Source organism: Salmo trutta, chromosome 5 (genome assembly GCF_901001165.1).
Source record: "Salmo trutta chromosome 5, fSalTru1.1, whole genome shotgun sequence".
Classification (NCBI taxonomy): domain Eukaryota; kingdom Metazoa; phylum Chordata; class Actinopteri; order Salmoniformes; family Salmonidae; genus Salmo; species Salmo trutta.
This window is the reverse complement of record NC_042961.1, coordinates 33,747,398-33,762,769: the sequence shown is the minus strand read 5'-3', so window position 1 is coordinate 33,762,769 and position 15,372 is coordinate 33,747,398. Positions and strand designations below refer to the sequence as shown.

At 40.9% G+C, this 15,372-nt stretch overlaps 1 protein-coding gene across 1 annotated transcript; it reads left to right on the top strand.

Moving 5' to 3' along the window:
* The first annotated feature begins 3,602 nt into the window (after positions 1-3,602).
* Positions 3,603-15,339, top strand: eif3s6ip (eukaryotic translation initiation factor 3, subunit 6 interacting protein). Its single transcript, XM_029753431.1, has 15 exons — positions 3,603-4,027; positions 4,374-4,416; positions 4,609-4,819; positions 4,910-4,989; positions 5,407-5,468; positions 5,655-5,724; positions 5,833-5,906; positions 6,090-6,261; positions 6,538-6,692; positions 7,299-7,469; positions 13,273-13,406; positions 13,769-13,942; positions 14,270-14,459; positions 14,586-14,666; positions 14,894-15,339. Exons 1-15 carry the CDS (start codon positions 3,998-4,000, stop codon positions 14,957-14,959), a joined length of 1,713 nt encoding a protein of 570 aa, XP_029609291.1. The 5' UTR covers positions 3,603-3,997; the 3' UTR covers positions 14,960-15,339.
* Positions 15,340-15,372: the final 33 nt, after the last annotated feature.

Sequence of the window (15,372 nt, the reverse complement as noted above, 5' to 3'; positions counted from 1 at the left end):
GCTGGCCCCCCGTGGGAATCGAACCCACAACCCTGGTGTTGCAAACACCATGCTCTACCAACTGAGCTACAGGGAAGGCTACTAGTCCACATCGCCAACGAATTATCATGGTCCAAACACACCAAGACAGTTGTGAAGAGGGCACGACAACACCTTTTCCCTCTCAGGAGACTGAAAAGATTTGACATGGGTCCCCAGATCCTCAAAAAGCTACAGCTGCACCATCGAGAGCATCCTGACCGGTTGCATCACCGCCTGGTATGGCAACTGCTCATCATCTGACCGTAAGGTGTTACAGAGGGTAGTGCATACGGCCCAGTACATCACTGGGGCCACGCTTCCTGACATCCAGGACCTATATACTAGGCAGTGTCAGAGGAAGGCCCAAAAAATGGTCAAAGACTCCAGTCACCCAAGTCATAGACTGTTCTCTCTGCTACCGCATGGCAAATGGTACCAGAGCGCCAAGTCTAGGACCAAAAGGCTCATTAACAGCTTCTACCCCCAAGCCATAAGGCTGCAGAACAATTCATAAACTGGCCACCCGGAATATTTACATTGTTTTTACACTGCTGTTACTCACTGTATATTATCTATGCATAGTCACTTTACAAATTACCTTGACTAAACTGTACCCCCGCACATTGACTTGGTACCGGTACCCCCTGTACATAGCCTCGTTCTTGTTGTCATTTTCTTGTGTTACTTTGAGATTATTTATTTTTTTCCACTTTAGTTTATTTAGTAAATATTTTCTTAACTCTATCTCTTGAACTGCATTGTTGGTTAAGGGCTTGTAAGTAAGCATTTCACGGTAAGGTCTTACCTATTGTATTCGGCGCATGTGACAAATAAAATGTAATTTGATTTTTTTTAGGTTAATTCATGACGATATTTTATGGCGCTAGGAAGACGTTAGGTGACTTGGTGAGAGGTATCAGTAGCTACACGAGGCTTAATTCTGGCACTTATCACACCCCATCATTACTCACCAAATATGGAGTTTCACTGTGCAACTATCATCATTTACAGTGGCTTGCGAAAGTATCCACCCCCTTGGCATTTTTCCTATTTTGTTGCCTTACAACCTGGAATTAAAATGTTTTTTTGGGGGGGGTTGTATCATTTGATTTACACAACATGCCTTTCCACTTTGAAGATGCAAAATATTTTTTATTGTTAAACAAACAAGATATAAGACAAAACAATGGAAAACAGAGCCACCTTTTGCTGCAATTACAGCTGCAAGTCTCTTGGGGTATGTCTCTATAAGCTTGGCACGTCGAGCCACTGGGATTTTGCCCATTTTTCAAGGCAAAACTGCTTTAGCTCCTTCAAGTTGGATGGGTTCCACTGGTGTACAGCAATCTTTAAGTCATACCACAGAATCTCAATTGGATTGAGGTCTGGACTTTGACTAGGCCATTCCAAGACATTTAAATGTTTCTCCTTAAACCACTCGAGTGTTGCTTTAGCAGTATGCTTAGGGTCATTGTCTTGCTAGAAGGTGAACCTCTGTCCTAGTCTCAAATCTCTGGAAGACTGAAACAGGTTTCCCTCAAGAATTTCCATGTATTTAGCACCATCCATCATCCCTTCAATTCTGACCAGTTTCCCAGTCCCTGCCGATGAAAATCATCCTCACAGCATGATGCTGCCACCACCATGCTGCACTGTGGGGATGAGATTCTCGGGGTGATGAGAGGTGTTGGGTTTGCACCAGACATAACGTTTTCCTTTATGTCCAAAAAGCTCAATTTTAGTCTCATTTGACCAGAATACCTTCTTCCATATGTTTGGAAATGTCTCCCATATGTCTCCCACATGCCTTTTGGCGAACACCAAATGTGTTTTTCTATTTTTTCTTTAAGCATGGCTTTTTTTCTGGCCACTCTTCATTAAAGGCCAGCTCTGTGGAGTGTACGGCTTAAAGTGGTCCTATGGACAGATACTCCAATCTCTGCTGTGGAGCTTTGCAGCTCCTTCAGGGTTATCTTTAGTCTCTTTGTTGCCTCTCTGATTAATGCCCTCCTTGTCTGGTCCGTGAGTTTTGGTGGGCGGCCCTCTCTTGGCAGGTTTGTTGAGGTGCCATATTCTTTCCATTTTTTCATAATTGATTTAATGGTGCCCCGTGGGATGTTCAAAGTTTCTGATATTTTTTTATAACTCAACCCTAATCTGTACTTCTCCAGAACTTTTTCCCTGACCTGTTTGGAGTGCTCTATGGTGCCGCTTGCTTGGTGGTGCTCCTTGCATAGTGGTGTTGCAGGCTCTGGGGCCATTCATAACAGGTGTATATATACTGAGATCATATGACACTTAAATAAAGTCCACCTGTGTGCAATCAAACTAACTATCTGACTTCTGATGGTAATTGGTTGCACCAATTTTAGGGGCTTCATAGCAAAGGGGTTAAATACATATGCACGCACCACTTCTCCGTTTTGTTTTTTTTATACTTTTTTTGAAACAGGTTATTTTTTTCATTTCACTTCACCACTTTGGACTATTTTCTTTCTGTCCATTATATGAAATCCAAATAAAAATCGATTTAAATTACAGGTCGTAATGCAACAAAATAGGAAAAACACCAAGGGGGATGAATACTTTTGCAAGGCACTGTACTTCAGTCACACCAGCTACGTACTTCCAAGAAAGGTCTAAAAATAATCTACAAGTAACCGAAAAAGGTATTGTAATGTCATATAAAAACACTGAACTATTGCATTTGAAAATATTTCTATCAGCCACTATGTCACGAATCCCCCCGCTAATGCTGCTCATTCCGTTCACCTGCTCCGGAGGTCTACGTCACCGGCCTTCTAGGCATCACTAAACTGGATTCAATACCACCAACCCCAAGAAGGGATACAGGAAATTCAAAACATATTTGGTGTCCCTGATTAATGTGCAGTGTTGATGAGTCTGCAGTCCTTTAGCTCACGTAGCAGACAAGACCTGCTTTATGAGGTACTACAAACCCATTGCAGGATTAGACAGATGAGTATACAGATAAGATTTACTTGGGTCTCAGCCTGTGTGGGAGTGGAGGGGAACGTTAATGTACTGGCTAAACAAGCACTTAGTAGTGGGGATGTTGATGTTGTAGTTTCACTGATCAAGGCAGAGGCAAAAAGCCTGATATGGACTATGACGGAGCAGAGATGGCAGGAGCAGTGGAATAGAGATACTAAGGGTCAGGCATTTATTTTAAGTAGAGAGGAAAGTCATGGCAGGAAGCGACAGAAGAGAGGATGCTATTTTTACAAGATTAAGGGTGGACACAAACAAAACATGAAATGTGACAGGAAAGCATCCAACAGGAAAGTGACTATTTCCAGGAAACAGAGACCGTGGAGCATGTATTGCTTCAGTGTGGACAGTATCAGAGGGAAGAGAGAGGCTGAGATCTAGTATGAGGAAGAAGGGATACAGGAAATTAATTTAAAGAGTATATTGAGTAGAACTTCATTAGATATCGTCTCAAATACATTGTTATCAGGTAGGATTTTCTCCCTGTATCTGGACACACTCCAGTACAGTAGGTGGCGTTAATGCACCATAACGTTGAATGCCAACCGCTGATAAACTCACCTAGCACTGACGCTTCGAACACACCAACAGTACCTAGCATTTTGGGACAACAGAAATACATTTGTTTCCAATGAAACGCTGCGTTAGCTTTGCAGCATTGCGTTGCAAAGGCAGTTGTAATACGTTCGGTGTGGTGCATACGTTGGATTTATCGAACGTATGCGTCAAACTGTATGCGTGGATGGCTTGACAGAAATAGCAGCAGAAGGTGAATTTTTGTTAAATACATATCCAGATGACGTAACACACTATTTGTGGTGAACTGTTGGTGTGTTCGAAGCGTGACCGTCTACTATTTGCTCGAGCAACAAATCGATTTCCGGTTCCTTTCCAGCGCGGTTTTGTTAAGCACACATTACTATATAGCAGCTGTTTTGTATGAGATTGAACATATCCTAACATCATGTCGTACCCAACCGAAGACACCGAAGAAGTACGTAGCTAGCTAACTGCCTATTTTATTTTCAACAGTTTATCTAGGGATCATAGTGCGGTCCGACACATTGGAACGTAACGCTAGCTAGGTAACGTTAGCGACACATAGATAGCTAAGTTAGCTAGCTAGGCAGTTGATTTTATAACGTTTTATTCGGATACTCACGTACTTTTTGCCTTTCATGTGCGAAGTAGTGTTTATGAATTAACGTTACATAACTGGCTAGCTATTTTAGATAGACACCGGCTTCACCAACTAGGATTTGGACTGTTTGCTAGCTAAAGAGGAAGGCCACAATACGTCATGTTGATCATCATTTACGTACTTCTCCATCTCTCCACAGTATGACCCTTATTCCTACACAAATGACGATTATCTTCATACTGGTGAGTGTAGTTTCATCTAGATATTTGTCACAGTTAATTGTAACAAATGGTAGACACCATAAAAATATAATCACGTCAATGATTATATTTCTATGGTAGACACTTCCTGCACACTATCCCACCATTACCACTTCAGTGCAAAACTATTACTCAAGAATGCCAGTACCTCACCCATCCTCAATCTTCTTGCAGGTGACCCTAAAGCCGACCTGGCCTATGAGCGCCAGTACGAGCAGCAGACCTACCATGTCATCCCCGAGGTGATCAAAAACTTCCTTCAGTACTTCCACAAGACCATCTCGGACCTCATCGACCAGAAGGTGTACGAGCTGCAGGCCAACCGTGTGTCGAGCGAGAGCATCGAGCAGAAGATTTATGAAATCCAAGATGTCTACGAGAACAGGTACTCTCTCACACATTTCTGTAGGTATATCTTAACATGAAGCTCAAGTGTTTTAATGTTTTCATCTTACACATTCTTCTCTCTCCCCAGCTGGAACAAACTGACTGACCGCTTCTTCAAGACGTCTCCTTGGCCAGAGGCTGAGGCCATCGCTTCCCTCGTCGGAAACGGTGAGTGTGTGTCAGTGTACGGTGAGTGTGTGTCAGTGTACGGTGTACTTTTACATAGTTGCTAGAGGGAGTGAGAAAAGTGCAAGTTATTATAGAGTAAGTTGTGTGGAGTGCAGTAGTAACATGTTTCAAAAAAGCTATGGCAGCAGGAGTGAATGAATTAGTTTATTTGTTGTTTTTGCAACGGTGGGCAGAGAAACGTGGACCTAATGGTAGGAGTTTCAACTGTAAACAGGATATCTAGTGTCCTTTTACGGGGTTCTTTGCTTCTTTTTTTTAAAGCCCTTTGCTTGTAGAGTGGCAACCATGTGGTTCGCAAACTAGTTTGCCTCTTCTGTTCTTGTTGTTGATCTTCTCAATTTTTTTATATAATGACGTGGGAAGAAAGCAGGGAATCTTGTATTGTTAATAATTCAGATGCTGTGTTCCTGATCCTGTATAAGGAGTTGTACTACAGACACATCTACGCCAAAGTCAGCGTGAGTATCTATCCATCCTGCCACAGAACCATTGTTTAACCCCTATCGGCTTTAAAATGAAAATCTGACATCACCTGTCCTGGATGGATTCAAGCCAATGCAGTCATAATGCACAGACGATAATAATGTCAGTACTTAGAGGAGTTTTTACTTAAATAATGCCATTTTGTATTTTTTGACCATCAGGGAGGACCCACTCTCGACCAAAGATTTGAGTCTTACTATAATTACTGCAACCTTTTCAACTACATTCTAAGTAAGTCTGAGCACTAAAGATCTGTTGCCTTAATATATTTTCATATATATGTTGCCTTTGGACTTTTTCAATGTTTCATTAAACAGGTATATATTTTGCTGTATACAGATGCAGATGGACCTGCCCCCCTGGAGCTGCCCAACCAGTGGCTCTGGGACATTATTGATGAGTTCATTTATCAGGTAAATGAACATAGTTTGGTATGCCGCTTGTGCATTTTTGTTTTTCAGCTTCAAAATGTAATTTTCAGACCAAATTTCTTCATACTTTATGGCATTAATTTGATTCCCCTCGGTCTTCAAGGTGCTATGGCACATGGGCTATATTAGAATAAGAAACAATTTTCCTCTTGTTCCCCTAACCAGTTCCAGTCATTCAGCCAGTATCGCTGCAAGACAGCCAAGAAGTCTGAGGAGGAGATTGAGTTCCTTAGGAACAACCCCAAGATCTGGAACGTCCATAGTGTTCTGAACGTACTCCACTCGCTGGTGGACAAAAGCAACATCAACCGTCAGCTGGAGGTCTATACCAGTGGAGGTAAAGAAAGAAGCTACAGCTGTAGATGCATTGGATCTGTATTCATATGTTGCATATCGTTATAACGATATATAATTTGTTGTGAAATATTGTTATAACGATATATTTTGTATCAATATATTGTTAAATTGTTACAACAATATCATTAATACAGACAGAGCATTGTCTTACACCACAGATTACCTTCAGATTCTTGTCATTGATCCACACTGAATGGTTGAGGAAGTGCATGGTTCATTTGCGACGGCTCTTAAAAGGTTGCGTGTTGTGTTGCAGGCGATCCAGAGAGTGTGGCTGGGGAGTATGGCCGTCACTCCCTGTATAAGATGCTGGGATACTTCAGCCTGGTGGGGCTGCTGAGGCTGCACTCTCTGTTGGGGGACTACTACCAGGCCATAAAAGTCCTGGAGAACATCGAGCTCAACAAGAAGGTACACTTGCCACTGTAGTAGAAATGTCTGTGCATATATAGTACTGCTGAATCGAGGTCGACCGATTCTGAGCAAATATATATTTGTGTATATATATATATATATATATATATACACGTGTGTGTGTGTGTGTGTTTATATATGTATACACATATGTGTGTGTGTGTGTGTGTGTATATATATATATATATATATATATATATATATATATATATATATATATATATATATATATATATATATATACACACACACACACACACACACACACACACACACACACACACACACACACACACACACACACACACACACACACACACACACACACACACACACACATATATACACGTATACATGTATACACACACAGATACTGTAAAGGTCGACACTAATCGGTCGACCTTTACTGCTGAAGACTTGTATCTATCTCTACATCTATCCCCAAATGCCCACTGATATTTACAAATCTACAAATTAAGCAGTGTGCCTTTTACGGTTGAGACCACTCTTATCTATATGTGTACTCCATTTAACACATTCCATATTCCCTCTTATTTGTAACCCAGTCACCATCCTTTACTTTATATTTCATCTCTCTTACAGAGTATGTACTCTCGTGTGCCTGAGTGCCAGATCACCACCTACTACTACGTGGGCTTTGCCTACCTGATGATGAGGAGGTACCAGGACGCCATCCGTGTGTTCGCCAACATCCTCCTCTACATCCAGAGGACCAGGAACATGTTCCAGAGGTCCACCTACAAATATGAGATGGTCAGTGGCCAGTGTTTCCCCTATATGCATTTAGTAGCGGCGCAACGCTGCTGTTAACCTGTTAGGGCTAGGGGGGAGTATTTACACGGCCGGATAAAAAACGTACCCGATTTAATCTGGTTACTACTCCTGCCCAGTAACTAGAATATGCATATAATTATTGGCTTTGGATAGAAAACACCCTAACGTTTCTAAAACTGTTTGAATGGTGTCTTGTGAGTATAACAGAACTCATATGGCAGGCAAAAACCTGAGAAGATTCTGAACAGGAAGTGGCCTGTCTGACAAGGTGTTGTTGTTCTTGCCTCTGTTTATTGAAGACTGAGGATCTTAGCTGTAACGTGACACTTCCTACGGCTCCCATAGGCTCTCAGAGCCCGGGAAAAAGCTGAACGATATCGAGGCAGCCTCTGGCTGAAACTCATTATCGCCTTTGACAAGTGGCCGATCAGAGGACAAAGGGCTTAGGCGCGTGCCGGAGTTGAGCCCGTGCTTTATTTTCTTTCGACTGTTTACCTAATTGCATATTCCCGGTCGGAATATTATCGCTTTTTTAGGCGAAAAATGGCATAAAAATTGATTTTAAACAGCGGTTGACATGCTTTGAAGTACGGTAATGAAATATTTAGAAATCTTTTGTCACGAAATGCGCCATGCACGTGACCCTTATTTACCATTCGGATAGTGTCTTGAAACGCACGAACAAAACGCCGCTGTTGGAACATAACTATGGATTATTTGGGACCAAACCAACATTTGTTGTTGAAGTAGAAGTCCTGGGAGTGCATTCTGACGAAGAACAGCAAAGGTAATCAAACTTTTCTAATAGTAAATCGGAGTTTGGTGAAGGCTAAACTTGCTGGGTGTCTAAATAGCTAGCCCTTTGATGCCGGGCTATCTACTTAGAATATTGCAAAATGTGCTTTCACCAAAAAGCTATTTTAAAATCGGACATATCGAGTGCATAGAGGAGTTCTGTATCTATAATTCTTAAAATAATTGTTATGCTTTTTGTGAACGTTTATCGTGAGTAATTTAGTAAATTGTTAGTAAATTCGCCGGAAGTTTGCGGGGGGTATGCTAGTTCTGAACGTCACATGCTAATGTAAAAAGCTGTTTTTTGATATAAATATGAACTTGATTGAACAAAACATGCATGTATTGTATAACATAATGTCCTAGGTGTGTCATCTGATGAAGATCAAAGGTTAGTGCTGCATTTAGCTGTCTTCTGGGTTTTTGTGACATTATATGCTAGCTTGAAAAATGGGTGTCTGATTATTTCTGGCTGGGTACTCTGCTGACATAATCTAATGTTTTGCTTTCGTTGTAAAGCCTTTTTGAAATCGGACAGTGTGGTTAGATTAACGAGAGTCTTGTCTTTAAAATGCTGTAAAATAGTCATATGTTTGAGAAATTGAAGTAATAGCATTTCTAAGGTATTTGAATATCGCGCCACAGGATTCAACTGGCTGTTACGTAGGAAACTTGAACTTCTCTGGGAGATGTGGGACGCTAGCATTCCACCTCGAACACAGCCAGCGATATTGCAGGGTGCCAAATTCAAACAACAGAAATCTCATAATTAAAATTCCTCAAACATACAAGTATTATACACCATTTAAAGATAAACTTCTTGTTAATCCAACCACAGCGTCTGATTTTCAAAAAGGCTTTACAGCAAAAGCAAACCATGCTATTATCTGAGGACACCACCCCAAACAAACGAACACAGACAGACAATCAGAATTCAACCCGCCAGGCACAACACAAAAGTCATAAATAACATATAATGCATGCCTTTCCTTTGAAGATCTTCTTCTGTTGACACTCCAATACGTCCCATAACCATCACAAATGGTTCTTTTGTTCGATTAATTCCGTCTTTATATATCCAAAATATCCATTTATTTGGCGCGTTTGATCCAGAAAAACACCGGTTCCAACTCGCGCCACATGACTACAAAATATCTCATAAATTACCTGTAATCTTTGCCCAAACATTTCAAACAACTTTCCTAAAACAACTTTAGGTATATTTTAACGTAAATAATCGATCAAATTTAACCTGTTGAGGACAGAGGTTCCGCTAGCGGAACCCCTAGCCAACAGCATCGCACGGCGCGAAATACAAAACCAACTAAAATACCACAATTCAATTTTCTCAAACAATCAACTATTTTACACCATTTTAAACATAAGACTCTCGTTAATCTAACCACATTGTCCGATTTCAAAAAGACTTTACAGCGAAAGCAAAACATTAGATTATGTTAGGAGAGTACATAGACACAAATAATCGCACAGCCATTTTCCAAGCAAGCATATATGTCACATAAACCCAAACCACAGCTAAATGCAGCACTAACCTTTGATCTTCATCAGATGACACTCCTAGGACATTATGTTATACAATACATGCATGTTTTGTTCAATCAAGTTCATATTTATATCAAAAACCAGCTTTTTACATTAGCATGTGATGTTCAGAACTAGCATACCCACCGAAAACTTCCGGTGAAGTTACTAAATTACTCATGTTAAACGTTGACAAAATACATAATTATTTTAAGAATTATAGATACAGAACTCCTTTATGCAATCGCTATGTCCGATTTTAAAATAGCTTTTCGTCAAAGCACATTTTGCAATATTCTGAGTACATAGCTCGGCCATCAAGGCTAGCTGTTCAGACCCGCCAACGTCGGGGCAGCCTAAACTCAGAATTACTATTAGAAAATTTGAGTACCTTTGCTGTTCTTTGTCAGAATGCACTCCCAGGACTTCTACTTCAACAACAAATGTTGTTTTGGTTCCAAATAATCCATAGTTATATCCAAATACCTCCGTTTTGTTCGTGCGTTCAGGTCACTATCCGAAGGGTAACGCGTGAGCGCATTTCGTGACAATTTTTTTTTACATATTCCATTACCGTACTTAGAAGCATGTCAAATGCTGTTTAAAATCCGTTTCTATGCTATTTTTCTCGTAAAATAGCGATAATATTCCAACCGGGCAACGTTGTATTCATTCAAAGAGAGAAAGAAAAAAATGGCGAGTTCTCGTGACCGCGCATCTCCAGTCTCACTGTCCCCAGGTTGACCACTTACAAACTCTGCTCCTATACTTTGCCAGAGACAGCAGACACCCCATTCCACTTTCTGGCGGCTTTAGAGAGCCAATGGAAGCCTTAGAAAGTGTCACGTAACAGCACAGATGCTGTAATTTCGATAGAGATGCAACAGAAGGACAACAAATTGTCAGACAGGGCACTTCCTGCATGGAATCTTCTCAGGTTTTTGCCTGCCATATGAGTTCTATTATACTCAGACACCATTCAAACAGTTTTAGGAACTTTAGTGTTTTCTATCCAAATCTACTAATTATATGCATATTCTAGTTTCTGGGCAGGAGTAGTAACCAGATTAAATGGGGTATGTTTTTTTTATCCGGCCGTGAAAATACTGCCCCCTATCCCAAAGAAGTTAAGACGGGATAAGCAGCGTTCAATACCGGAGGAAAACAATGTGGAGCGTGCTTTCTGGTCACGCACCTCTATCAAACAGTACACTTCCCTCGAACCTCGTACTTCTTCATTACACAAAGGAAAAACATCAACCAATTTCTAAAGACTGTTGACATCCAGTGGAAGCGATAGGAACTGCAAGCAACTGCCTTAGAAATGTAGGTTCTCAACGAAAACCCATTGAAAAGAGAGTGACCTCAAAAAATAAATCCTGGTTGGTTTGTCCTCGGGGTTTCGCCTGCCAAAAAGTTATGTTATACTCACAGACATCATTCAAACAGTTTTAGAAACTTCAGAGTGTTTTCTTTCCAAATCTACCAATTTATATGAATATCCTAACTTCTGGGCCTGAGAAACAGACAGTTTAATTTGGGCATGCTTTTCATCCGGATGTGAAAATACTGCCCCCTATCCCAAAGAAATTAACGACTAAAACCAGATATAAAGTATGTAGAAAAGATAACAGCGCAATATATTTTTAATAAGATCATCTTTGAGAACTAACAATCGCCTAAATTAAAACTAGACAGTCAGGGGGAACCTAAAATGTAAGAAATTTCATGGCATGGGCCCCCATTGTTTTTTGTTATAGCGAGTTACTCAGATGGCATAGAAAAACGCATAAGCAATGGGAAAATGTGTAGAATTGCAGGAAATTAGCTTTAAAACAGTTAAATATTGTCTGTGGTCAAGAGGAAGGGCCACCGCTGCTGGAAAATGTTTAGGGGAAACACTGGTGTCAATGTTCCATCTAGGCTTCGTGTACAGCACCTTCAGGACTGCAGCGCAGAAGAAATGCCAGCCAGCGCAGAGATGTTGGCTGCACATCTGTTGATATTGTTTGTTAGTTAGCGAGTTATTAGCCAAGTTGTTTTTTAGTTTTTTTTGCAATGATTGCTTCCAACAAGAGCACAAAACCTTTACCTCTTTAGCCAGTAAGTCAGGTAAAGAGCTTTCTTTTTGTCTTAAATGGGCAGTGTTTTATTTTGAGACAGGCTTGAATAGGTAGCCCCCCCAAATTAAAAATAATGATCTGATTCTGTATTATTATAATAATAATAATAATAATAGTGTTTTGTGCATTATATACAATGCAATTTCCAGTCTCCTATTAGGCCCATGGTGTTAACAGACCTTTTTCAATTTTTGGACAAGTGACTTAAGCTTTCAGTCAAGTTCAAGCCCTACATTAAAAAAAAAATGTCCAATGGAATAAAAAAAAAATTCTACCATTTTAAATGGTCCAAACAGTGTAACATTTTGTATTATGTTTTCATTGTAAACTTAAAATGACTAAAACTAGATAGAAAATATAATGGATATACAGTACCAGTCAAGTTGACACACCTACTCATTTAAGGGTTTTTCTTTATTTTTACTATTTTCTACATTGTAGAATAATAGTGAAGACATCAAAACTATTAAATAACACATGGAATCATGTAGTACACTTTTTTGGTTAAAACATCAATATATTTGAGATTCTTCAAATAGCCACCCTTTTCCTTGATGACAACTTTGCACTCTAATGGCATTCTAGTTAGTCAGGGGGAATTGAACATTCCAAAAACAATTAATTCAGCAGTGTAGATTTTATGTTTGAGCAAAATTTCACATAATTAGCCATTGTAAAATGCATAGAATTGCAGGAAATGTACTTAAATGCTTAAATAATTTCTCTACACTGCCAAGATAGGGAGTCTGTAAAATGTTTGCTGAAATTCAGGCACGCCGATGGGCCGACCGCGCCCCCTGCAACGCCCACCACCTGAGCCCCTTTTTTTTTCTCCAGAATAAACCCTGTAATAGGCCTACATTGAACACCATAGGCTGCTGTAGACGCACAGAAATCAATATCTATTTTAATATAAACATTTTATGGGATGCATTTGATCCTTTGCTTTTACTGGTACGTCAGTCTGATAGGCCTAATGAGCTCAAATAGCCTCAGTAGCTTACTTGGCCACTGTCTAAAACTGCAACCTGCAGTGGATACAGCCTAAGTGTTCAATGTAAACGCATGCAGGAAGTTGCACAGAATGCTCACAAAGTTCAAGTTTCCCCTCACAAGAGTTTAAATTTGCTTAGTGCCCCCCAAAATTTGGGGGAACATTGGTCAGTGGGCCTAACCTGCAATAACTATGATAGCTAGATTACTGATTTATGATTGACATCTCCAGCTTAAAGCTGGGTCATGTTCATAAGGGCACATAATGGAAGTTTTAAAATGATCACGACCCTGGTGATCGGTTGAGTCAGTTCTTCCTGCTCCTCCAGATCAACAAGCAGAACGAGCAGATGCACGGGCTGCTGGCCATCGCCCTGACCATGTACCCCATGCGCATCGACGAGAGCATCCACACCCAGCTCAGGGAGAAGTACGGAGACAAGATGCTTCGCATGCAGAAGGGGTGAGCGAGAGCGAAAGACACTCGAGACAGTTATAGGCCCAATCCCAAATCAACCCCTAGACACTACGTGGAGATCTGACAGGATTTGATTGGTCTAAGTCAGTGGTTCCCAACCGTTGTGCACTGGTGTGCCTTGAGGAACTCTCAGGTGTGCGGCAACTTTTTACAGCCATGGGTGTGCCATGGTTAAAATAAAATTTGGGAACCACAGGTCTAAGCAATTTGGTGAATCTTCCACCGTGCTTATCAGAGGGCAAGGTAGAGCTATTACAATATTGCTTACACCTGTAAGGGTCTAGGGTTTGAATTTGGCTATAGTTGGTGTTTGAGACCTGGCTGACATGACTGTGCGTCCCCCCCAGAGACCTGCAGGTGTTTGAGGAGCTCTTCAGCTTCGCCTGTCCCAAGTTCCTGTCCCCGGTGGTTCCCAACTACGACAACGTGCACCCCAACTACCACAAGGAGCCCTTCCAGCAGCAGCTCAAGGTGTTCGCCGAAGAGGTGCAGCAACAGGCCCAGCTCTCCACCATCCGCAGGTAATGCGCTATCTTTGTGAGAGTCGGATGCGCTGCTACACTCATATCTCTGTTAGGGGCCATGATGTTGATTAGGGTTGACTTCAGTGGGGTACACTGTAGAAAATCTAAAATTTGTGTCTTATTGGACAGATAAAATAAGATTAGCTTTAATGTCCTCAAAGAGAATTTGTATTGGAAATTCAAGTTCAGCACCTCCTTGTTTCACGGCATTTCTAAAAGTTTCTCCCTACTGAACACGACCCATGTTAGAGAGCATTGCTCTCTAACATGCTTCCTTGGTTCCCTCCCTCTAAACTCTCCCTGCTCCATCTCTCTTCTGTCCAGTTTCCTGAAGCTCTACACCACCATGCCCGTGGCCAAGCTGGCAGGCTTCCTGGACATGACAGAGCAGGAATTCCGCATCCAGCTGTTGGTCTTCAAACACAAGATGAAGAACCTGGTGTGGACCAGTGGCATTTCTGCCTTGGACGGAGAGTTTCAGTCCGCCTCTGAGGTCGACTTCTACATCGACAAGGTGTGTGCACTGTGTGTGTGTGAGACGGAGCCTACTCATGTCATTTTAGAGACTGTTTAATGAATTAACTCTTTGGAAATAATGTTTTGAACTAACCTGTATTCCCTGTCTGTTATGTGCCTGCAGGACATGATCCACATCGCAGACACCAAGGTGGCCCGCCGCTATGGAGACTTCTTCATCAGACAGATCCACAAGTTTGAGGAGGTGAGAAATGCTACATTTTCAAATTACTTTAGAGCTGTAATTCCATGTAGCAACAGTCCTTGTTTTCCTTTTGTCCTAGTATTTATGTTACATTGCAGACATTTGCTTCTGTATTTTCTTTTTTATATATAAACCTTCCCTATCAGAGAATAGAAAAGTTAGTCTCCTTCATGATATTGGATTTGGTTTAACTTAAGATACGCTTCTGTGTGTTATTCGCCATGCAGTTGAACAGAACGCTGAAGAAGATGGCTATGAGTGGAGCCAGCACCACAACCACCCGGGCCACATGAGTCGGAACTCTGATTTACAGTGTGTGGCCTACCTGGCTCTCTTGGATCCACCAAGAGAACTATCAATAATTTTCTATGTAGTTTGAAAACAAAAGATGAAGTGGTGTCCTGCTGGTGTTTTGTTCAGGTGCACATGTAGTCATCGTGGTCATTTTTATTAATGAACAGGTTGTACTGTGATTTTAGTACCTTTTACGAATAGTACAGTAGTTGATGATGAATCAGAACCACTAGATGGCAACATTTAGCTACCAACGTTTAAATTACTCTATCGTAAAAGTTATAAAACTTGAGTTTTGTATGTTATTAGGTGAACTACTGAGATTATCTAATGTATAACAAATGTCAACTATAAAATGTCATCCAATATCATGAGCTGTGTATTGAAATTGTCATCCTTCATGTATTTCCAG